At 34.3% G+C, this 26,534-nt stretch overlaps 1 protein-coding gene across 3 annotated transcripts in view; it reads left to right on the top strand.

Annotated features, from left to right (window-relative positions):
* Positions 1-26,534, top strand: part of SIPA1L2 (signal induced proliferation associated 1 like 2) — a 131,936-nt gene that overhangs the window by 63,285 nt on the left and 42,117 nt on the right. For all 3 annotated transcript variants that reach the window (XM_027685447.1, XM_027685455.1, XM_027685458.1), the window contains exons 6-10: positions 4,283-4,457; positions 9,436-9,539; positions 15,906-16,063; positions 17,613-18,189; positions 24,094-24,368. In XM_027685447.1, coding sequence (XP_027541248.1) covers positions 4,283-4,457; positions 9,436-9,539; positions 15,906-16,063; positions 17,613-18,189; positions 24,094-24,368 — 1,289 coding nt within the window. The remainder of the gene's footprint in view (positions 1-4,282; positions 4,458-9,435; positions 9,540-15,905; positions 16,064-17,612; positions 18,190-24,093; positions 24,369-26,534) is intronic.

The raw sequence follows: 26,534 nt of genomic DNA on the forward strand, positions 1-26,534 counted from the left end.
GAAGACTATTCCTTAGATAAATAAAATAATAAATAGTGTTAAAAAACGTGGATTTTTAATGCAAACCATTCAGTTTCTTGGTTTTAGAGATACTTGTCTATTTTCACTGACAAAATGAGGTTTGCTTTTCTAAGCAAATTCTTTTCAAAATACATTTCAGCTGAAGGAAATAAATATTGGTCTATGGAGATTGTCTTTAAATAACTGAGTGAGAGAAAGATTATTAACTTTGAACAGCAGTAAGGGGATTTTCACGATCTATTTGCACTTTAATGTGCGCAAATCACAGAATATTCTTAATTGGAAGGGACTCACAGTGATCACTGAGTCCAACTCCTAGGTGAATGGAATGTTGAATGCACATGAAAATATATCTAACACTTTATTAATATTGTGCATAGGTAAAGAGGCAAAAGCATATTAAGTCTCTACATCTAAAATTTTTGGTTGTTTTTTAAAATAACAGGATTAACTTGCTGTAGTTTTACTAAAATAGAATGCTTCTGGGTCCATACAACTGAAATTGTGATTGAGACTAATGAATTAACTGCATGGCAATTCATACGGCTTAAATTTTGACAGAAAGTGGTGAGGTTTATTGGGTTCAGTGGAGTGAATCTGCTTCGTTCAAAGCCAGTGATTAAATTTATAGTGTCTGAATATTTTGTGAAGGACAGGCTTATGATGGTTTTTAAATCAATTTTTAAAGCCATGTTTTTAAGCAATGATCATTTAAATTGAAGGTTTTACCTTCTAGACAAAAGTCAGTATCTATCTATTAAAGTCCAATCAGAGGATGGAACCAGGTGATTATGATGGTGATATAATTAATTTTTTAATGCTAATTTATTTTCAAATGTAGTGGTTGCATCTAACATTGGTGGTGTCTACCAGAATTCTTCTGTCTTTTCTTGTGGCTATAACAATTGCTCAAAACCAAGTACATGTAGTCAAAGGAAGATAATTGGTTTTTTTGGATGGATTGTTAAGCTAGTTTTTGTATGTTTGTTTTAGTACTTTTGTTCACTCTGGTGTTTGAGGAGGACTTTTAATTGAGAGTTCATTGTAACAAATGTCCTTTTCTTCTGTGTTAGTCAGTTCTTCTGGTAAAACAATACAGGGAAATCAGAAGCACTCAACTCTGAATCCAAGAGCTCCTGATGTGCTGTTGCTCTCTCTTTGCTGTTTGAACTTCAGAGTGAGTTTAGGTTAATCTAATAGATAATATTCATTCTCAGAGGGGCAGTATGTTCTAGGGAGTATTGTGTATGACTGTGTTTGGCCTGACCTGAATATTTTCCAAACTCTTTAAAAATATTTCCCCAAAATTGGAAATGTAGGTTGTCCACTGAACTTCCCAAAGTGATTCTTTAACCATGAATTCCTCATTTTGAGGAACAGCAGTACATAGCACTTCATTTTATTTTGTGTGATCAATTCTGAAAATTCAGACCTATTGTGAAATGGGCTGTCACCTGACAAAATGTTATGTATCTTATTTGCTGCTTAATACGAGGTAATTACTTCAACATAGACAGAAAGCTGCGAAAGGAACTGGCATGAGATCCATTTTTGTTTTTAATCCTCTTATGTACTTCATGCTTTCAGTTTATTAATCAAGTAAATACAAAAAGAGATGCTTGGCAACTGAAGATGATGACTGGCTGAAATATCATTAATTTAAAAATATGGATTATGATCTAGAAGGTTAATACTGTCACCAGAGTAATATTAATTTTGTGTAATAGTGTATTAAATGTTTGCGTAGTTACGTAGCAGACTGAAGACTGTTTTGATGTTTTGATTTCATTTTCTACCTATTTCATAATTTTTCAGTGAAATCTAATATGGATTATGGAGGAAACATGGCTAAAATTTGTCTCTAAAAATGACAGTAGAAACTAGATGTAAATTGGATGCTTGACTTAATTTGATTACGTAAAGAACCTGCATTTTTCGTTATTCTGGCATATGATAATCAGCATTAAATTTGGCTGTAAATTTACAAGAAAAGCCAACTCTTTATCTACTACTCTAGTTGTTTTTTAAACCTTTCTCCAATTTTCCCCTAGTATTCTTTTCCAATTTCTGCTAATGGTTGTTTATTGTATATATGCTTTCTGGTTCCCCTTGCATCCCTATAGGAATGTTCACTTCTCCCTAGGCCATAGGATGAGGTTTAAAAAAGACCAAAGAACTTAGGAGCTTTGGATGCAGTGATATTTAGTGGCTATTGAGTGTCTAATCTCTTGAGCTTCCTCGCTATTAAACGATATAAAATCTTCACATCATGAAAGTTGACAAGTTGTTGCATGATAAAGAATTTGTACAAAAAGTTGACAAAATGCCAAGATTGAGTAGTGTGGGTTTCTCTCATTTTCAGTCAGGAAGGACTGCTATGCACCTTTAATAAGTCATATACCCAAGTAGCTAAATAGGTTTAGAAGTTATTTTGTGATGTCACATTATTAAATTGTTGTCAATGTTACATTAAATGTAAAACTTCTGATTTGGAAATAATGAAATCAGAACCATATCTGCAATTATTTACTTAAAAAGAATAAGCATGTGGTACCATTTGAAAACTGGCAAACTGTATCAGTTTTAAATATTCTGATAGTTCTTCATGCCTGTTAAATGCACTGCATAAGAAGATCCTGCCAAAACTCATTTAGATACTTCTTTCTTAGACATTGACATTCTAAATGTACCTTGATTTCTACTTCTGCACAGCCCCCATGATCTTGGCTGAGAGTTCTTTTACTCAAGTCTTCTAATTTCATAGTTGTGAGTAGTCCTAGAACACAGGTAGGAGGTTCAGATTACTGCAAATGAGCTTGCAGCTGCTGCCTTGTTTAGCAGTAGTGGTATTGGTAGAATCCACTTTGTACACAATTGCCTAGTATTTACAGTACTTGTCCATGAAGTGAAATCCCAGGATTAATTCATGCCTTGGGCTGGTGAGTTTCAGATCCTCATCTTCAATGTCTCTTAGCACAATGTTTAAACTATGAGATGCTAGGTTGTTTTTTAAGACAGAGATATACTTTACTTCTGTTTGGAATTTATATTGATATTCATGAACAAATACAGGAATGGAGCATTTATTGAAGAAGGAAAGTTAAGGATGATGAATTGTGGAATGATATTTTTGACACTTTCTTCTTTCATGTATGTATGTTTCATTGCTCCATCTTTTAGTATTCTCATCTTGTAGCTTTTGCTCAAAATTGCTGTAGTGAAACACAGGTGCATTAGCATGTCTATGGATTTGAGTTTTACAGTAGACTTACTGTGGCAGACTATGTGTTACATATGACTAAGGAGAAGCAGACTGTTGTTGTCACCTTTGCTTTAACAGAAATGTATACAGTCTTTGCATAACACACATTTTGGACACTAATCCTGATGTTTGATTAAGAGAAGTCTACAACTTGAGAGTTGATTTGAGTCATGAATGCCTGAAGGGAATCTGGTGTTACTGATGGTCTCTGTAAGTTTGTGAAGCTCTTGAAAGTGTCAGTTAAGAATACTAGGACTAATCCTTTCACATGATGGTTTCCTGTTTGTCAGCTTAAGTATGCATAAAAGCTAAGAAGACAACAGTCTGCTCGAGGAGTAATCATCTCTTTTTATACTTAATGGTTTATATTTTTTATACTTTATTTTGGATAGAAGTAATTTATCTCTTCAATCTTCCATAATTGAGAGCCTGTTTAACAAAACTGTTTCAATGCAATCTGATTTCTAGCTTGAAGTATAGTTTTGAAAATGGGAAATAGTCTTTAACAATGGACGATTTTATGGGGAAGGCAAAACATATAACAGAAATTACTATTCTGAGGACCTGTTTTAACTGAACTACACCAAACTTTAAAGGGTAGAAATGAGGGGCAGTAAATCTGAGAAAAAAAGACCGTTATACAAATATTGCCAATTAAAGTTCTCATACTGTAGCGTGCCATGGAGTGTGCTTTTATAGATGGCAAAGTGAAAATTCTTCATGTACTGCTTTTATCTGTGTTTGGATAGTGCCAATCCAGTTTTCTTTCAAGAGTTGAAGGCTTTTTTTGTTTGGTTTTGTTTTTTTCTTTGTTTTGTTTTTGTTCTATGATAATTTAATTTCCCAAGTCAAAACACTTACTTTTTCACTTTCAGATGACTTTGACCAGGGGTTATAACAGTGTCAATGTTTTACTTGTTAATATTTATTCTAGTATTGGCTTTCCTTTCTTTCTGTAATTTTTCCTTTTCTTTTTTTTTTTTATTTTTTTAATTTCAGCTGAGTTTTCAACATAAGATTGGTATCCTTTACTGCAAAGCAGGCCAAAGCACAGAGGAAGAAATGTATAACAATGAGATGGCAGGACCAGCTTTTGAAGAGTTCCTTGATCTACTGGGCCAGAGAGTACGGCTAAAAGGATTCAGTAAATACAGGGCTCAGCTAGATAATAAAAGTAAGTTATGCTTCCAACCTATAGTAGAAGTGATAATTATGCAGTTGGTCTTCTGCAAAACGTCATCTTTTCATACTCTTCACTTTAAGATTTGATTAGTAAGATTATATGGTAAATGAGGAAGATGAAGCATATGATAAGAGCATGTATCAAACCTTGTCTGAAAAGTTATTTACTCTTTCAGTGGCATTAGTAGAACTGAAAATCAAAGCAACTTATTTCATTTGTTTACACTTATTTAAAATCATACTATGTGAGTGATATTTCAGAATTCCCCAGTTACACTTTAACATCATTCTTAAAAAGGCAAAAGAAAAAATATGTTTCAAAATATGGAGTCATGACAAGGGACCATTTTCCTTATTTCGGCTAAAATTTTGTGCTTCCCTTTAATCAACATACACATTTATGTTTATATATGTGGAGCAGTCAAGTTTTCTCAGCTTTCTAGTTTTTCACACATGCAGAGTAAGCATGTTATCATTCCTTGGTTGATAATTATTTATCTACCTCAGTGCTGTGTGATTAGTGCCATTTCCTCCGGTCTTTCAGTTTCGCTGTCTCTAACAGTATGAAGATTTAAGCGTACAAATTTGTTGGGTTTTGTAGCAAAAATAGGAACTGAAATATTGTTGTTAAAAAAAAGGTAATATGTTAGCACACTTCTTTATTAGCACTGTTTTCACTGCTCAACTCATTCTGAGTTTAATGATGTTTTAACAGGATTTTGATAACTGATCACTGTGAGCTGTGATCTGAGGATATCTAGTTATTCATCTACTTCATTTTAACATGGTGTCAACCTGTATAAGCACCACGTTTATTTCTATTAACATTATTGCCTCTTTGCTTAAATCCATGTTTGTTTCACTTTAATAATTCAGGCTTGATAAAGACTATTGCATCCTGTTTCATTACAGAATAATAACTAATTTTTCAAATTAATATGTAGAAATATTTATTAACATACTGTGAATGTCAGACTTCTAGAATGAATTGATAAATAAAGATGAAATATTGAAAGGAGTAAGGGATGTTTGGGTTTTCTTCCCCCCCCATCAGAGCTCGACTGAATATCACCTAGTAATTTGTACACATGAAAATATATGCTGGTCTGTCAAACAAATTCAGTTTCTGTATTTGCTGTGCTTCAGCATTTGCTGTGCTTCAGTATGATCAGCACTGTGTATGTATCAGTCAGTAACATGATTTTAATGTTTTATTGGGTCTGTGTGCCATTAATGATATCGTCCTGTCATAGTATGTTCTCATAGTTTGCAACAAGCAGAATGGAATTAAGAGAGTTCACAAAGATACAGTCTTCAGTATTACATTAAATGTAAAATACTGACCTTATTATCATATTTTCTGTGTTATACTTTTAAAATATAATTATGCAACAAGTATTACTGTGTGTTGTATTTATAATTGGATAATACATTGTTCTGACTGCCTGCAGGTTCAGAATAGTGTAATAATTTAATCTCTAGGAGCTATATTTTTGGTAGGCACAATGTTTCAGTAATACTTCTTGCTCAGTTCTTATAGGATTCATATTTATTAAATCTTTCTATTCTCAAATGCTTGACTAGCTGTGGGTTTTTCTGTAAAAAGTTCTCCTTTATAAATTTGTTTATTTAATATTTTGTTAAGTAATTGGTCCATTTCTTATGAAATACAGAAAGTAGAATGTTACCAGACCTGTCTGGCAGACAAGTCCCCACCTCTTGCTTGCTCACTCACCCTCCAATTTGTGAGTTAAGACAGTTCAATGAGTGAGTGGAAGAAAGGAAAAAAACACCCGCAAAAAACCCCAACAAACAAAAAAGCGAAACCAAAACAGAAAACCCCAAACAAACCAAAAAACCAACCCACCACTACAACGATCAGCCAACAACACTAGAGATGCAAAGGCACTCACTTGCCACCTCCAGTTAGCTGACTGATGCCCAGCCAGTCTCTGAGCAACAGCTACCTTGCAAAAAAACCCTCTCCCTGCTCCAGTTTTACTGCAAAGCTTGACTTTATATGGTATGGAATATGTCTTTCATCAATTTGATTGGCTGTCCTTGCTGTCTCTCCTCTCAAACTCTTGGCTACTCCTAACATACTTCCCAGGATAGGGAACACTGTGAGAAACAGAGAAAGCCCTGATGCTGTGTAAGCACTGTTTAGCAATTCCTAAAACATTGGTGTGTTATCAACACTGTTTTGATCACATACAGAAAACACAGCACCATATGGGCTGCTGTGAAGAAAGTTAACTCAATCGAAGCCAGACTAAGCAAATATGAAGAACATGTGGGATATATTAACTATAAACTCTTTTCTGCCCTTCTGTAGTGCAGTTTTAGTGGCATGCAGTTCCAAATCCCAGGATCAAGAAATAAGAAAATTAAGTGAAACTTTACCAATTCAATACTATATAATTTGTTTTAAAACATACCAATCTAATGGAAATGAGAAATTAAAGAATTTATTCCAATATTATTGGAACATTAGTGTTCTCATTTGTAATCTTCAGAATATAATTACGGATTCATGGCTAGGCTTCGCGACGAAGATTTGGGAAGGGCTCTACCCACATTTCTTGCAAGCGCGTTGGTGGCTAAAAAGGCCAATACGAGAAAGGCATGTCCGGTTGCAAAAGGCACAGCAGAAAGACTCCTTGGATGGTATATTCTGCAAGGCTCGATTCTTTCTGCATTGTCTTTTCTCCTCAAGGGTGATCCTGCGTGCTTTCTCAAAAGCATCAGCAGCTTTATAGATGGTCTGTCTCCAGGCCTCCCGATTGGAGGCCAGAGTAGACCAGTTATGGTGATCAATATGCCCGAGGTGGAGATGTTGTTTCGGGGAGTCCTTGTATCTTTTCTTCGGGGCTCCTCTCTTGCGGCAGCCAGTGGCAAGTTCACCATAAAGCAGGATCTTAGGGAGGTGGTGGTCCTTCATCCTGGAGACGTGCCCTGCCCAGCGCAGTTGCGTTCTCAGTAGCATGGCCTCAATACTTGTGATTGCTACCTGTTTGAGAACAGATGTATAAATTGTATTATGTATCAGTTTAATTGCCTTATACCTGTAAACAGAGAAATTACAACGAAAGAAATTGAGGAAATGTAATTTTATATCTACAGAGGAATAGTGCTGTTTCACTTTTTTTTAATAAAAATGCTTTTCTGCAAAATATCTCATAATTAAAAGAAGATCTAGCCAATTTTCTCAAACATTTTGAAGTAGAACAAATGTTCAGAAAGGAATGAGGTGCAAAAATGTCAGCCCAGATATAATTCTTTTTTCACTAAAATTGTCAGCAGAGTAATGTTTGTAGTAGCAACTATTATGTAAATTCAATCACAGTGGGCCTTAGTAAGTGTTTCAGTAGAGCATGGGTTGAGTTAGAAGATTTCAGCTCACTTTGTGTAACGGACTAAATTTCAGAAGAAAAATTTGTTATCTCATTTCAAAAGTCAAGGTACTGAAACAAAAGTATTCAACTAAGTAGGATGTTGTATTAGGAAAGCATTGATTTTAAGGGTAAGAAATTGTATAGGTTCTTAATAAGTATTTAAATAGGTATTTAAAGGGATTGTTTTTTGCAATAGTTGTTCAAGATAATTTGACTTTAGTATCTAATTACAAATGGAGTCAGAGTGTGGGATTGCTGACATCAGTGTAGGTTAGACAGATATTTGTTTTATATTTCACAGTATAAATTATTTCCTCTTTCTATCTCTTCAAAACTGACTTTCTGAAATGCCACTGAAAGGTTATAATGGAATTAGCTTTTCAACTGATTTTCAAATAGAGGAGTGCATAAATCTTTCCTTTTTTTAGCAGCTTTTAAGTAAGAAACTTCAGTGGAAATTATGCTTCCTATTTCTTATGCAACTGTAATTTGTATTGCATAGATATTAAAAAATGAAGCAAATTTTATTAATGTGCAGACATACCTGATGAACCCAGTTATAATATGAATGTGCTAATAATTACATACACACAAAACTATTTTTAGATTTGGGGCTGCAGATAGAGTATGGTTGCTGCCAAATTTTACCCTTAAGTGTAAATTTATATACTGCTAACTGGAGAACTAACATGGCCAATTGATTTATTTGTGGAATACAGTTACTATTTGAAACAAAGCAAAACCTTAAACAGTGTGTGAAAGAGTGTGCTGGAGAATGTTTATTGGTGTAGAGAACATAAAATTATGTTAAAAAATGAGTGAACATGGAAGAAAACAAGAAAAATTGGCAGTTGTCTTGACTCAGTAGGGTGTTCATTAAAGTAAAAAGTTAAACTTTTTAAAAGTTCACTGTACTTACTTAAATAGTCTGCACATATTGAAGAAGGGGAATAAAAAAGATTACTTTATGATTGCAGTGTAAAACTCATCTAGTTTGCTGTAAACATTGTGAAATGCTAACTCAATGAACTTTCTAAATAAAAGAAACAAAAATATTAATATCATATATGAAATGCATTTAAATAATTTTCAAATATGTGAAAATTCCTGTGAAAATTTTAATGTATTATGTACATATTTTATGTTTTAAAAATGTCTGATAGTCAATATGTATTTTAATGTCCGATTTCAAGTAGCCAATTTCTTTTTGGTAAAGTATAGGTTTCATTAATTGTCCTTATTAACCGCTAAATAATGAAAATACATAGTATATAAAACTATATTCAAGTAGCTAGGTTGTTGTTCTTTTTTCATGAAGTGCCAATATATTCAAAATTAGATCATTTAGGTCTCAGAAACAGCAAACGCTTTGGGAATTTTTCTGCTGGACCCTTTGTGTCATAATATGAAACTAAAGAATAGATATTTAGCTGATGCAAGCTGGTTTTGTTCTGTTGAAACAAAGACTTAAATTGCTTAAATAGATTTAAATCATAGCATGTGAAGAATGGTGCCCTAAAAAGTAGTATGAATGTTCTCATTTACTGACCTTCTTGCGATTAAATTAATTTTCAGCTGATTCAACAGGAACTCATTCCCTCTATACTACCTATAAAGATTATGAGTTAATGTTTCATGTATCAACAATGCTTCCATACATGCCCAGTAACAGGCAACAGGTATGTTTTTTTAGCTTTTCTTTATAATTTTATATTATAAATCTTTGACATTGAGTGTTGGGGTTCTTTAATAATATTGGTTGAAAACTGAATTGTTTTCATTTAAGTATGTCTCAGTTGTATTTTTTTTTTCTTGAAATATTCTAAGACATTAGAAATCTCATAGGATTTTTATTCTGTATAATTCAGTAAACTTATCCCATCTGCCCCAGTTCATTATATTATTAAAAGGCAATGTTGCCTGTGGTGAATGAGTTATTTTCAGTTTGGACTGGATTTACATCTTACTTATGTTTTAAACATTGAATGGAAAATAGTCTTATGGTTAAAATATGCATGTAATAAGATTTTTAAAAGTATTCCTTCCACTTAATCCCTATATTACAACTCTTGAAATGTTTACTAATCTGTCAATTTAGTAATAACTGGTTAACTGTGTCCTTCAAGGTGTCTGTGAAGATGGAAAACTACAGTGTATTTATCTTATTCCTAGAGAATTTCCTTTGCTTATGTAATAATTCAGAATATCTTCAAAGCATTAAGGATGGCTAAAAACCAGCACAGCATCCAAAGTGTGCGATGCACCAGTAAGGTTACTCCGTCTTGCCTGTCTAAGATAATTCCTGTTACTTAGTTAAAAAGTACAAGCACATTTGGTATAATATATCAGTATTAATGCTTGAAAGAAAAGCAGTAGAATTGCTCATACGTCAGACTGATGGTAGTTCATAACTTTCTGTGCTGCTACTCTGTGTTTTTCTAGGTCTGTGGAAATAAGTGTTGATTTGTTTAGTTAGTTTTGGAATATTCTGGCATTGTCATGCAAGGTACAAAAATTTCAGCCGTTTGAAGGGTTGTCATGAAATAAGGATGCTATCTGACTTTGGTTTTGAACACCACACAAAAAGTGCTTACTGATTGGTAAGCCATATTTGAGTTGTATCCTTCATGCCTCCCCTATCAATAGGTCTTGTATGTGGAAAAAGATGTGTCAAGGCAGCGAGAAAAAGATAAAAGAAAATTATTTAAATTCTTCAGAAGGGATAAATAATAATCAAAATGGAAGAAAGTATAGAATGTATTTATATATTTTAAATAAATGTCAGTTCATATAACTTTGAAAAGTTTGAAGAACTGTAACAAATCAACAGTTAAGACAACTTTTATTCCATTACACTTAGGGTTTAGATGTGGTTTAAAGAAACTAAATTAGGAATCAAAAGATAGAAACTTTTCACCATATGAATAATATGAAGTTTAGATGACTCACTTCTCAAAATGTGTGGCATTCAGGAGACAGAATGTTCAGCTATATTAGACACTCAACTGTGACAGTAGCTAGTAATCAAGGTATTGGATCTTCATTACTGATTTCAGATTTTTCCACTTTTCTAAACTTCTGCTTATGCCTTATTACAATACAGGATTAATTTAGTAAATGCACTAGAAGTTGTTTTGTCTGTAATCAGTCATAACAATCTTTGACTAGAAAATGCATGTAAATAGGGAAAACTGTACCCTATTAAGAAGATATAATACACTGAATGAGCTTGCCTTAAAAGAATAAAATGAATATTTTCATAGCAAATCACAGGCACTGACAGTAAATATAGCCTTACTTGGAGTTTATTACTTCTGTTGTTGTCTTTCGTGAATTTCCCTTGTTTGTGAGAACAGGATATTCTCTTGCCATGATCCACTAATTTTCATAGTTTTGCTGTTTGTCAGCTTCACTGCTGTGTTGCTCAGCCACCCCCTGTTACTGTCCTTTCACTTCTTCCTGTGCCTTCCTTTCATTCTTGTCATTTCCTTATGTGTCTCTCTTTATAGTCAGGTGATGATTCTTATGTACAGAATTTCAATTTTAACTCCATGGTTTTTCCCAGCAACAAGCACTCCTTTCCACAGTGTTTTAGTAAGCTCTCATCATTGTCCCTTTAACAGGTTCAGTATTTAGCAGAAGCACTATGTTGTTATTCATGGCTTTCTTGGGATCAAAATAATGTGGCAGTTTTCCAAGTTCAAGCAGTATGCCTATCTGAAGACCAACCACATTATTTTTCAGGTGATGAGATCTATCAGTGTTTGCACAGCATGGACACTGTCTTAATGAAAGTGACAAGTGCACCCAAATGACCAGAATTTAGCCAGCCTTAATGTTCAAAAGGGATCTATAATAATTGTTTATTTTTCTTCTCTTACTGTTTAGTTCCAAAGTACATAATGAAGTATGCAATGTATCGACAGTGTTACTTCTCACAAGCTAGGATAAAATTTGATTAGGTCTTCTTCCTTGAGACCTTTTAGATGCTGAAGACCACCAATGCACTTGCATCAGCTGTGCTTAAGACAGAGAGAGGCTTACGGGTGCTGTGGAATATAAATGTTGTTTGTCTCTTCAAGGTTTGGCTCACTAACTACATACCCAAGTAAGGGAAAGTTAGGGACCACGGTAATTTTCTTTTTAGGTCATGTTAGCAATGAAGGCCCCCATTCAATAGTTATTTTCTGCTAGCATAGTATGTATGTACTGGCTGAGGTTGTTGCACCCTATTCCTGTGTCCCTTGTTTGGTAATGACTGGGCAAGGTATTCAGTCACTCTTCATAATCTACGATGGTGACCTTCATTGAGCAAGCACTGAGCATTGCTTATATTCCAAATACCTGTGAGCCAAAAATAGGCCGCACCAGAACTGTTTGTTGCTTCTTCCAGGATAAAACTACGCCCTGCTTGGTCCCTGATCAGGACATCCCTCTAGTTTTAGAGCCAGCAGGAGATCCAAAGAGCAAGGTAATTTTCACTTTGGCTGCAACATAGGCTGGGAACTTTGAAGTCAGCTGCTCCTTCCCTAGGACAGAAAAGACTACCAGCCCTGGTGTGGCCAGTTCCTTTTCCTTTACTGGCCTTTTTTTCAAATCATAGTTCAAGGTTTTCCCCTTTAAACTTAACCTTTGCAATGCCCCTTTCCAACTCCTTCCCTTGCAAGTTTCCCATTCACACATTTGCAGTGTGCTTGTGTACACATGATCAGACCTGATTAGTCCAAATCAGTTCAAAAAATCAGACCTTTGGTTATACCAAACTCAGTTTAACTAGATCTGTTGAAAGTTCTCTTGCTACTCATTTCTGGTTTTGGTACTGATTAAGAACACAAATTGAAAATGAAACTTTTGAAACCACTTATTTTAGAAATGTACTAAAATAAGTTTGGAGATTTTCTTATTTGACTCAACACTTTGTCATTTAATTGAATGAAGAGTATATTTCACTGCTATTTCAACAAGAATTCCTTGTTGTTTTGCAGTTTAACAAGGCAAATAATTCTACAGAACTGGGTAGATTTTTAAGGCTGAGCATAACCTGTAAATATGCTAAGTTTTAAGGCAGTTCTTTTCTTCATAGATGCATATCTGAAAATTCAGAATTGAGTTGTTAAAATCTGAGAATTCATATAATTACTATTATTTGGTGCAAATTATTTTAATTTAATGGATTCTGCTTTTCTAACATATCTTCCTTGCTGGACTCCCCTTTGCGTGTCTTGTGCTGTTACATAATATTTAACTGATTTCCTTTTGAGTGTCTATTGTACTTGATTAGGTTCATTTTCAAATTCTAACATATCAGTTTAGTCTGATACTGGAATGATGTCAAAATACGTTTGGTGTCTCCTTACTGTAAGTAATTCCCTGTCATCTGTGCACCCTATTGAGAGTTCCTAATGTGGGAACTCTCTACATTGGCATGAGACTTTTTAGAGTATGTTAGAAAGGCAGATTAAAAGAAAAATAATTAATGATACAATATCCGAAAACCCCAAACCTGAGCAGACCTCAAAATGGGAGAGGAAGGGGAAACTGAGAACCTGGGGGAAAAAAAAAAGTAGGAGGTAAATGTTGGGAGGAAAATTTAGATTATAGAATGCAAACTAGAGAAGGGTTTCTTATAGATCTTTTTGCTTAGTTCCAGTTTCCTTCAATTCCTTTTTCATTTTCAGTATGCTATCCTTATCTCACATTTCCCAGAGAAGTATGTGTTCCCTCTTTCTTCTCCATTCAATACTTTATTCTTTTCCTGTTCCTTTATCCTATCCAGAGCACTTCTTTCCATGTTCCAGATCACCCCAGTTTACTTCTCTTCCCTTTTGAAGTTCTTTGCCTTATGATACTCTGCACAGCCACAACTGTGCTTCGCTTTGCTTTATGTTGAAGTTGACTGACCACTTATGCATGACAATTATTTGTGTTACACTGGCTTTATTTTAAATTGTTGAAGAAGTCACTAAGATCTCTACAAGCTTGGTAAGGTTCTTAAAAATAATGACCTGTCTTCCTATTTCTATTTTTGGACCTTGTAGAGGTTTCAGCTCTTCAAAAATAGTTTAGGGATAGAATATGGGAACTGCTAGAATTTTAAAAAGGCATTTGCTGGTAAAATTTCAAACACTTCTAAATCTTACCTCTTACTAAATGACTGCTATTCTTGCTTAAGCTACCTATGAGAGCAAGCAGAACCTCCTAAAGGGGTTTTCAAATGCAGAAAATATTCTTGAAAACAGTGATTGTTTCAAATACAAATTTAAAGAGGATTGCATTATAATTTTTATAATTTGCTCTGTGGAAATGTATAGGCATGAACCACTATAGCAAGAAAGAGTAATTGGGCACTTAGTGATATAAGACAGAAATTAATCACCCTGTACCCTTCAGTTGGAAGGTTCCTTACAAATTTAACAGAGGTGTAAATTCCAATCTGTGAGATAGTAATAACTTCTAAACATGAACGTGTGCTGCACTACTATGATCTAATTGTATGGCTCACTGGCTCAGCAAGTTACCTGGCACACTTAGCTCTGTAATCAGTTCCACATTGTGTACTTCTACTGTAATTTGTACACAAAAGGTTGTATATGTTAATTGGCTCAAATAGTCAGTTATTATGATTTTAGTCTTAAAAACCTGAGAACTTGACTGAGCCACATGACTTACACAAAATACTATTTTCTGTTCTTATATCTGTTGTGAAGTTTCATAAGAAGTCTTATTTCTTTAATCTGTATTTGGGATTTTGATTATGTTTAAAATAATATAGATATACTGAGTGCTTTAAAATTGTGACTTTGGCCATTCTTACCACCTTTAGAATATCACCCTTTGTGTTATTTTAAGAAACATACTTAGGGGTTTTAGGCTTTAGCATATGCAACTTTGTGCTTTTTTGTTGGTAGCTGAAATACTAACTTAATGGAACTGAGAAAATATAAGAAAATACTCTTTTATTAGAAAGATTACATTCTGTAAAATCGGTGTGATAGAGAAATTATTACTTGCTCTGTCATAAAGTTTTCAAATAAATTTTTTCTTATATCATTTCTAGTTACACATGAGCTAAGATACATCCTTAAGTGTCTGTATGCTGTTAGTTGACAATGCAAAGTCTTTGGCAGACTTTTGGTAAATATTTTAAATGTAGCATGTGGTAGAGTACTTTTTTCCTGTCTTTAATATATATGGATGTTTTATAAGCAAAAGTATTTAAGAAAAAAATGTAAAAATTTGAAAGTTACAATATACTTCTGTGAGGAGAGTGAACATTATTATACTGTGTTGTTCTGTTGGGTTTTCTTGGGGAGAGAGTATAATGCTCCCTTATTGCTGGACATGTTCTATAGTTTTTACCAAGTTTTGGCCTGCAACAATGATTTAATACTTTAAATTATTCCTTAAATATATTTTGATGATAAAAGCTACCAATTACAAGAATAATTTTTTAATTTATGAATCTTTAATAGCTATTGTTTCTCCATGGGTCTTAGCTTTGTTCCTCAAGTATGCCATTGTTAAAATTAGTGATGAATATTCATGATAATTTTTTTTTAAAAATAAGATCATAATAATAAGGACAATATTTCATAGAATTGCAACATGGAAAAAGAAGTTCTATTGAGAAATAGAAGCAATATTATATTTTTAATGTAGATAAATATTACACTCTAAAGAGGGAACTGATATACAGTTCTCTGGATAGTGAGATCAGGTGATGTAACTGTTTTTTATTACTGAAGTGATGCACTAAAGAGAAATACATTTTTCTTATAAAATAAAACAGAAGTGAGCAGAAACTATGCAGAACTAGTGGGGGGACGCAAGAGAACTCACTAGTATTTTTGTGAACTTAGCCCAATTTCCTTTCCTGATCTTTTTGCAGTTTAGTTCGATGTCCTTTATCTGTAGTTATCCAGGGTATGATTAAGTTATTTCTGAAAAATTATGCTTAATTTGTTTTGGTTTGGGTTTTTCTCTAAAATGAAGAAATTGTGATTATTTTTTTATAACTAATTTTTCAATGCATGTTTCTTGTCTAGCTGCTAAGGAAAAGGCATATAGGAAATGACATAGTTACCATTGTCTTCCAAGAGCCAGGAGCACTTCCTTTTACTCCAAAAAATATTCGTTCCCACTTTCAACATGTATTTGTCATAGTCAAAGTGCATAATCCTTGCACTGAAAATGTGTGTTATAGGTGAGTAGAGCCTTATAACTGTTTAAGTTTGTTACTAAGACTACAGTGGAACTATCTTCTAACAGTTTTGTATTTCTTGAAGATATTATGTATATCGTTTTAAAACTTTTGCTACATGTCATGTGAGTTAGAAACTCCAGTGTCTCCCTTGCACATATCTAGAGTTACAGGGCACAGTTTGTAGACTTAAATGGGTATATGCAGAACTCTTGCTGATTTATGGACACAAAATTGGGATATAACAAGTTAGTGAAAATAAGATTTGCAGACATAGCAATAGAAATTTATTTAGAATTTGTATTGCACACTTTTTACCTTTCACAAATAGAGTAATTTAAAATAAAGTATTTCGGAAGGCTATTAACCTTTGTAAATCCCTGAGTATGACAATATGACACTAGCATGGGTTGTGGCCTTTAAGCATAAGAATGAGGACTTCTGGTGAATATAAAAACATCTCAAATTTCAGGTGACCTTAACTCTCACATTTAAGTCACTGTATCATAAATTTTAGCACGATAACCAAGGTGGAAATATAGTTGTGAATTGATTGGGAGTTGTGCAAATGATAAGGACATGAAGTGTAATGACACGGGTTTAGCATGTATACATGTTATTTATTCATTGTTTAGAATGAGATTAAAATACATCATGAGGTTGGGTAATATTACTGTCTTTTAGCTGTCCACTAGAACTTAAACTATCTTTTAGAACTTGTGTTTTTTTCAGTAACTGTTATATGTTTAATAATACATGACATTTCCTAAGTTACATTTTTCTTACTACTAAATGATGTCTGTCATCCCAAATGTGACTGCATTTCAGTCAAACCAGTAGTAGTTATACATAGTTTGCACAGTATTTTGAAATTCTTTCCCAGTTGTAATACATTATGTATATAACAATTAGAGGTATAATTGTATCAATTAAAAAATATCCCTATTTCTCTTACATCTTACTGTAACTGCCTATATCAACATTTGCAGATATCTTCAAACTTTTTTATGAACATAGAGTAGCCAGCTTAGACAGGGGAAGAATGCTCCATTGTAGTCACTTTGGACTATAGTCAATCTTGGACACCAATACTTTTTCTTTGTCTTCACACTTAATTGTAACAAAATATCTGAGGATTAAAAGAAATTGTTTATATATTTCCTAATTTTAAGATGATGCAACTGAGTGGCAGCTGAAAATTATAGACCTACATAAAAATAATTTTTAAAAATACTTCTCTCATGTCTCACAATGCGTTTTTATATTTACTCAGAGAAAGGAGACAGTGACACCTAAGAAGTCATATTTGATATTTTTTGTGTTAGTAAATAATGTCCTTTATTAATAATATCCTTTATATATTTAAAAGAAGAAAGCCATTTTAAAACAGACAGTTTTGTTTAATGAGTCTGAAATGTCTGGAAAAAAACTGATGTGTCAAAGTTGAACTCAACTGTGTAAATGAACTGCACAGATCACAGTTCTGCTTATCATCTGGTTATTTTTGTTTTAGGGAATTTAACCATTTTGATTTTTTTCTTTCTATTTCCAGTGTTGGTGTTTCACGATCAAAAGATGTACCCGCATTCGGTCCACCAATTCCCAAAGGAGTAACTTTCCCCAAATCAGCAGTCTTTAGGGACTTCCTTTTAGCCAAAGTTATTAATGCTGAAAATGCAGCACATAAGTCAGAAAAGTTTCGAGCCATGGCCACACGGACACGTCAAGAATACTTGAAAGATCTGGCAGAAAACTTTGTTACCACAGCTACAGTGGATACTTCAGCAAAGTTTAGCTTCATTACTTTAGGAGCAAAAAAGAAGGAAAAAGTGAAACCAAGGAAAGATGCACATCTATTCAGTGTTGGAGCAATTATGTGGAATGTGATTGCTCGAGATTTTGGCCAATCTGCTGACATCGAATGTCTCCTTGGAATCTCCAATGAGTTTATCATGTTGATTGAAAAGGATTCAAAAAACGTTGTGTTTAACTGCTCCTGTAGAGATGTTATTGGATGGACGTCTGGATTAATGAGCATCAAAATATTTTATGAAAGAGGAGAATGTATTCTTCTATCTGCAGCAGATAATTGTACTGAGGACATCAGAGAAATTGTTCAAAGACTTGAAGTAAGTACAGTTTCTAAACTGGAATTCCAGATTTTATTAAGAGTTACTTGTCTAGATCTCCTTTGAGCTGTAATTAAAAATGTCCTATGTTTATAGTTCAGGAGTGTTTTCAGGCTTCAGAGAGCATTATAAGTAGTAATCTTCACAACAGCATATGAGATAAGCACTATCAATCCATTTTTCAGGGGTAAGGGTTCGGATACCATTGGTCTGATTACTTGCCCAAGGCCATGGATGGTGCCATTGACTGAAAAGCTGAGCTTTTGCATCCTCTTGCTGTAGCCTATACTCAAATCACACCTTTGTAGGTCAAAGTATTCATTAATTTAAAAGATACAAAATATAAATATGTAAAATATACTCACTTTGACTTCTTGTAATAATCCATGTGAATATTAGCAGAAAATTTTGTTCAAGTGATTCTGCTGAATTGTTCCTCTGTAGTGAGCAACTGCAGGAAATAAACTAGACCAATTAATGCCAGTTTTTACAGCTGACTGGATAAAGTTTTTCAGACACTTGATTACCCTGTCAGTACTACTGTCCTGTAACTATTTCAGTCAGTACTGAAATGACAGGAACTCCAAGGTAAAAGTGCTGATGCATCTACATCACATGGTTGCACTTCACCCTTTGAACTTAAATTAAGTGATTTAGATGGCCTTGGTTTTTTTTCTGTTAGAAAGCCCAGAACTGAAAAGAAATCAGTATGCTTACAGTTTTCACACTGGAACAGTTGGATTGCAGCTGATGTTTTAGGGCCTCTGTAGTACTGCAGTCACATGTAGCATAATAATAATAACTTTCTTCTAAAGTACAATTACTCTTTCAAGAGGTGAATGTCTCTAAACTCTTCTTGCCACCGTTGTATTATCCTTTTCAATTGAACTCTTCAATTTCGTTTCCTTGGACAGATATTTCCCTTTTGAAAAATAGTGGTCCCATTCAGTATTGTTAAATGAACAATATAAATTGCTTAACACATATGGAAAAGAAAATTTAAAGTTCTAGTGAAAACTTCTGCTGTCATAAGTGACGATTTCTTTTTCTGTTTTTCACTTACTTGGTTTTGTAAAACATGGAAATATCGCAGTTGCTGAAGATAGATCTTTAAAATTCAGTAGTTAAAAACACGAAATATTTATCTACATTTACTTGAATACTTCCTCTTTTTTATGATCAGATTTTTGGCTTAAATAATGACAAATTGATTTTATGCCTCAAACTTAGCATCAGTTACTTGAAAGTTTACCCAAATATTAACTTCAGTTATCTGTTCCAATGAACTCTGGCTGCATTATCTCTTTCACCGCCACCTATCCAACTTTCATATTGATTAAAAGAATTAACTGTCAGTAATTGTTTTAAAAGATTTTTCATCCGTGTTTCTTGCCTCATATTTTTCTCCTTTTCCCCTGCATCTTCCTCTTTTGAAAGCTGCATATTAATGTTATTTCCTGGCTGTTTTATAATCTTGAATGCTTTCTACAGTCTTTATATAGATTTGATATGAAACCATTGTTGCCTAAAATGGAAGAAAAGAACTTTCTGGACAATATCAATATAGATGAAGTAGAGAGCAGTCTTTAAATAAAGCACTTTAAGGCACACTACACACAAAAAGTGTACTATATTGTACATTGTAGCATTGGGCTTTCACAATTTTATAGCTCTAATTAATTATCCTATCTAATGGATGTGTTTAACCTGAAAATTGTCTGACCCCCAGAACCTCCCATAGGGCCGTCCCTCAGCACACCTACCTGGAATTGAGTTGGAGGTCTCAAGACCCCTTCTTTCACCATCATCACCATCCTCATGTTATGTGTGTCACATCCCTTCTTTGGAGCTTCTCCAAGGTCTCCCAGCCTTCTAGGTTGCTTTGTCTACAATGATATCTTTCTAGGTACATGTCACAAACAACATGTACTTGCTACGGCCTTTTCCTTGAAGAGAACATTAAACAAAACTGGAATAATTTTGGGAATTTGATATGAAGCATGACAAAGGAGTTTCAGTTAACTGCTATTCTCAAGTGTTAGAAACTATACAGCTGTATTAAAAATCTATATGCTACAAATCTTAAGAATTCTAAGACATCACCATTACAGCCACTAAAAAGTATTTAAAACTCTGATACCACACTTTAAATGCATACTTTAAAAACTTTTTAAGTGACTCAGAACACAGTTAAGGTCAACAACCACATGTGCCAGCAGATGGTAAAGATGACAGTTCAATCTGTGATGTAATATCAGTCTTCAATGACGAGATGATTAACCCTTTTCAGTCATGAGTAAAAGCATTTCTTAAAACAAGTGAGTAAAATGTTGCAGTTACTAAATGAGATTGTCAAAGAAATAAATACCTTTTATTGCCTGGATTTGTATCATGCAGGTGAACAAGAAACCTATCTGAATATCTAGATTAAGAAAAGATGTGAAAAGCTGAGACCATGATTTTGGTTTGAACGGAAACAATCAGTTCAGGACTGAAAAAAGAGTAGGATTTCTCAGTCTAAATAAATTTGTATTTGTGGGGGAGAGTATCTAGTTATTTAAAGTAGAAAGAGCAGCAGATTAACTTGGAGGGGTGTGTTTGAAGGCAGAAAAAGTAGTGGTTTTGAGCTTTAGGATAACAGAGAATGGCAGAGTGATACAAGATTAAATGGAAACACCAAATGGATCTTTAGACAAGAACCTGAGTTGACAAAATTTCTTTAATATTCTGTATATTAAAAAAACTCTTCACCTTCTTCATGGCACTTGGAGGATCTCTATCTTTTAACTTCATCTGTGCTAAGTCCATGCAGAGGAGCTGGCTCTTTGTTCATTAGCAGCCACAAGATCAGTGAAATGGCAACCAAGTAAGCACAATCACCTGTTTTGAAGTGGAACAGCACTATGTTTAAAATGCCATTACTATGTAGTATGCAGTGTTACTTTTTAGGGGATATACACTTATGGAGGAGTAGATCTCATGGAATATTTCCTATTGGGAATAGATGAATCTTTGGCAGGAATGTGTTTATTTTATCTTTAAATTTTGGAATATTTAACTAGCTTGAAGAAGAGATTTTGAGTGCTCTGAGTTGGAAAAATCTGTATACTTTAGCTAGTGCATTTCTTTTGCAGTATTTTATAATTGGGACATAATGATAAAGAGGTGTCTGCCCCCTGAAAAGAATATTATGTAGTTTCACAAGGATAGAATTCAATCCCTCAGCTGGGCTCCTGACTTCAATAACATGTTCTTTTCACTACATGACTAAATATGTTTTAGAAACTTGTCACAGAACTGTAGCTAACAAAGGGTTGAAATTTCATTCTCACTTATCTAATTCACAAATTATGAAAGTTTTATTGAAAATTATTCATAACTGGAGAGCTGGAAAAAAAAAGAATTCAACCACATGCTATACGATTCTAATACTATATGCACAGTTCTAAACACAACAGAATGTTTGATTTAAAAAGGAAGGTTTCTAAAATATACCAAAAACTCACAGCTGAATAATGACAAAGGAAATAGCTGCTTTTATTTTGTTAGGAAAACCCAGAATGTGGTTTTGTAAACAAAACCTTCAGAGTACACTTTGGACACCTCAAGAATGACTTTCACATTTTGATTTTGAAACTTACATCTTCAAGAATAACTGGAAAGAATATGAATAGAAGTGCTACAGTTCAAGTAGCCTAAACTTTTCAGGCAATAGTTCTCAGAATATCAGATCCTTGCAATATCTTTCTCCAGTATTTCACAGGCCATGGATTACCCCTTAGTGAATGAGGGCTAATTATATTTCATTACCTTGAGTTTATCACAGATTAAAAGCATGAGCATGCATCAGCTTCCTCAGATCAGCAACCTTGAAGTACCTCATGGTTTTTAGCACTTTGTTGTCATTTATGCAAGTTCTGATTTTTTTCTGCTGAGTGACAGATATCCATATGGAAATACTCTAAAAAGACAATAGTGCTTTTAAACTTAATAAGATATTGAAAATCGTGACTTTCAGTCACTGACCTAGGTATTTCCAGTCAGCCATGGGGTTGGGAAGGGAGACTTTAGGACTTTCATCCCTGACTCTATAATACTTGTGGACAAAAGATCAGTCTAAACAGGAAATGTAAAAAGGAAGCTACAAAAGTAACTTACAGCTCAATGTTTGCTATGTGTTAAGTTGCTTTTTCAATGATGGGGACATACTTTCATAATCGTTGTGAGTGAAGGAGACAGTCCCATCCATTCCCTGCCTGCCAGCTCTTTGGAGCACTATTTTAAAAAACACCCTGTTGTTCAGCTGTATCTGTCCCCTGATCTGTCTGCATGGCTGCACAAGTGCTAATGCGATACAGACACAGCATAGGGGCAGTGGGGTCTTAGGTCAGTCTAAACCTCCCATAAAACTGCCCCTAGTCAACAACCTTTGACTCAGGTGGTGAAAGGAGCAGTTTTGTGACAGTTGTACCCAATCACAGTGCCAACATCTCACTGTCTGTACAGTCCCACTCCCTCATCATGCAACTGAGAATTAGGCTGGGCCATTCTTCTGTGGGAAGCACACAATAAACTAGGAAACCAGCCTATGCAGATTCTGGCTCAAATGGGCAATGGAGAGTGAGAATGACTCCTCTAAAATAGCCTCCTGAATTAAACTCAAGCTATAAAACAACCTCTGGAAAGATCTATCCTGCACACCTGCAAATAAAGGACACTAGCCTCCTAAGTTGAGCCCATGAAATTAAATGTCTAAAGTTGAGTAATGTGTGTATCTTTGTGATGCACACTAAAAGCAACCATAATCATCATGATTATTCCACCTTTGTGGAACAAGGTGTGCTGTGGAATTGCTCTTAGTGCAGCATGGGAAAATGCTGGGAAGATTCCTTGATCTGTGTAGTAACATATGCATCTCTAAAGAGCAGACATTTGCCTTGCTGGAGTGTTATAAAGGACTGTGAGGTCTTTGATATGCATTACAAACAAAGATCTTTGATAATGTTGTTTCACAGTGGTGAAGTTTTTGTTCCAACTGTACTAATGGATCTAAAATGCATACTAGTTTTGTGACACTGACAAAAGGGAGTGCTAGGGTAACTCTCAAACTTACCTTGTAATGTGGGGTAGAATTTTGTCTGATGCAGTATCGTCTGATGCAGTATCCCAGCTTACAGGCTGTTGTATGATTATGTTTTACACAGTAAAACTGTTGAGGACTTGTTTCACAGTATATAGAAATGAACCTGGTTAGCAAAATGTGAATTTGAAGGATTTTGGTTATTCTGTATAATGACAGAATTACTTTTCATTGAATATGAGAAAAATAATTCTTCTTTTTCTAAGTTTCCCAGTAACATGAAAACTCTTATCCCATTTTAGTCATGTCCACTTCTGGAGATGGTGATATTTAGGAACCTGGCTGTGAAGCAAAATAAATCAATATTCATTGCTATTTTCTTGAGGAAGGAAAGCTTCTAGAACTGAAGCACTTCACTCAATTTGGCTCACGTTATATCTCACGTTTAATACTGAATAAAAATGCCTGCACACCTGCAGTCTGCCAACAAAAATGAAATAACTGACAGGGCAGTGTTTTTCTTGCTTGGTGTTTTGAAACTAAACCAGCTGTTAAGTTTTCAATAAGATATAAATGGTATTGTGTTAATATTGGGCAAGGGGGGAAGAGCTTGGCATGGGTCAGGTGCTTGCTCTGGGGATGTAAGATTTTTAGCATTGTGAAATGTTTTGTTCATTTTGTTTTATGCAGAAACCTTCATGTATACTAAAGATATTTAATGTCAAACCATACATGGCTTAATAGTGTTTGAAAACAGATCTGGTTTTGAGTCTAAAGAAGTGGGTCCTGACAATAAATAGCATAACAATCTGATACTTTCTTAGATAGTGACCAGAGGATGTGAAACCACGGAAATGACCCTACGGAGGAATGGGTTGGGCCAGCTTGGATTCCACGTGAACTTTGAAGGGATAGTGGCAGATGTGGAGCCCTTTGGTTTTGCTTGGAAGGCTGGCCTACGGCAAGGGAGCCGCCTGGTTGAGATCTGTAAAGTGGCTGTGGCAACTTTGACTCATGAGCAAATGATTGACCTTTTACGTACATCGGTGACAGTAAAAGTGGTGATTATTCAGCCACATGAGGATGGAGCACCTAGAAGGTAATGAGCAACAGTTCTCAATGTCAATGTGACATTTGTATCTGTTTGGTTTTTTTCTCTGCTACTGCTTAAATGATGGCTCTTTTATTGGAGGTCTTCAGTAAGTGGATATTGTCTGTCATGTTTGGTGACAACATTATTGAGGCTCTTAAAGCAAATCTTTTCCCCAAAAGCCCTATTGACCTGTAATAGAAGATAAAATGAGATCCTAGAGGAAATTTAATGGAAAATTTACTTTTGTGTGACTTTGGAAGGGTAAGAAGTAAACCTTAGTGCAACATGACTGAGCTGTTCTGAAAGCTGATGCTACTTCTTTTCATCCGTAGGAGAGTTTTATGTTTTAGTACTGAATTTAAAAATATGGAATCCTTCTCATAAAATTGTATCTTGTCTGTCTTTGAGATTTTGCCAATTCCTGACCATTAAAAGGATTTGGTTTATTTTTTCTTATGTTGAAATTTTAATGAAAATAGTAAAATACTGGGTTCTGGACATACATAGTACTAAGTCTTAGAGACTTCCTCACTTTTTATAGGTATCTAATTTAGTCATATTAAATAGTGAATTACATCAACGAGGTCATCAGTTAAAGCAAAGAAATCTTGTTGCAGCATGAAATATATACTCACATCCATTGCTATCTCTGAGGCTTCTTGCTGGGGAGCTGCCTCTGGATCTCCAGCCTGAACACTTCTTTGGTCTCCCACACTCACACTCAGGAAAAGACTATAATAAAAATCAGTATAGTGACTGTATCATTGTTTTCAAGAATGAAGTGCGTTTTTCTTTTGTCAGTGTTCCTTTTTTGGTGAAGAAGACTTTTATTCTTCTCTCAATTTTTGAGTATTATGAGGCAGAGAAATAGGGAAAAATTGAAACTTTATAGCAGTGTGACTTTATTTCTCACATACCTTGTCTAGTCACTGTTAATTTGGCTCATTCTAAATGAGAACTGTACCAGAGTATTTAATTACTTCTCTTTTTGTAGCAGGCCAACTTTAAATCTCTTGTTGGTTTTTAAGTTAGCTGAAAAAACATTAGATGTGTTGCTTTTGGCAAGACAACAAGCAATAAAATTTTACGTAGCATGCAGCACAGTGAAGTAGATGCCAACTGTATACGAATACTGTTTAATTGGTGGCAATTCTCCAAGTAGTCATTGGCCTGATGTATGACACAGAAGTGCTGTCCCCTGCCTCAACCTGCATGTTGATGCGTTGAGTTCCTTTCTGAAGAAAATGCCTGTGAATGTAGAATAGCACCGTTTTGCTTAGTTGGATAGAATTTGCAATTAAGCCTCTCTTTGCTTAGCTTTGCTATTCTCACCATCTGCTTCTGGGTATGAATTTTCACTGACTTGTTTGGTATACATTTCCAAGCTGTTTACAGAATATGAGCCTAATGAGCTGATCCTATTATATTGAAGGTAAAAATGTGTATTTTATAGGCCTGGATAGAAAAATACACAATGTGTGAATTGTTTATATCCTCTTTGATACATTTCTAGAAATGTTAAAATCTCAGATCCATGTGATACATAGCACTCAGTCTGTGTGTAGGAGGAGTTTCAAGTGAGTGCCACCACACTGGGAAAAATCTGCAAAAGCCGCTCCTCTTTTTAATTTTTTTAGCATTTTTAAAACTGCAACTAATTACTAAGGGAAATGAACTTTTTAAAAAATGATGTGGATATTCTAAAATTTAGAAAAAGCATCTATGTTTAAGTTCTTTTCAGCTTCACCTTTCTAATATAAAAAGAAGTCTCTTTCTCTCAAATACTACTTCTCACTGAAACAGAAAGCTCGTAATTTTCTATTTTATATACCTAAAATATGATTAGTGATTTTGATTGCCCAGTCTCTAAAGACTTTTGATCTTGCCTTTTCTCAATGTTTATAATCTAAACAGAGCAGACTGAGAGTTTCAGTTGACAAATATGTTCTATGACATTGTTTGTAAAATATATTAACGAATGAGGGAAATTAAGAGAAGACAGAAAGGAATAAATTACCAGAAGTTTAGAGAAAGAAGATAGCCTATCAGTGCTACTTACTAGTTAAAACTTGTTCAAATCCATCTCTCTGTCTCCTACTTAATTGCTTGTTTTAGCCTTCTGTAATGTCTTATCTTACAGAATCATAGAAACAGAGAATATGTGAGGTTGGA

This window comes from Neopelma chrysocephalum, unplaced genomic scaffold (assembly GCF_003984885.1).
Source record: "Neopelma chrysocephalum unplaced genomic scaffold, ASM398488v2 Primary Assembly neopelma1_23, whole genome shotgun sequence".
Classification (NCBI taxonomy): domain Eukaryota; kingdom Metazoa; phylum Chordata; class Aves; order Passeriformes; family Pipridae; genus Neopelma; species Neopelma chrysocephalum.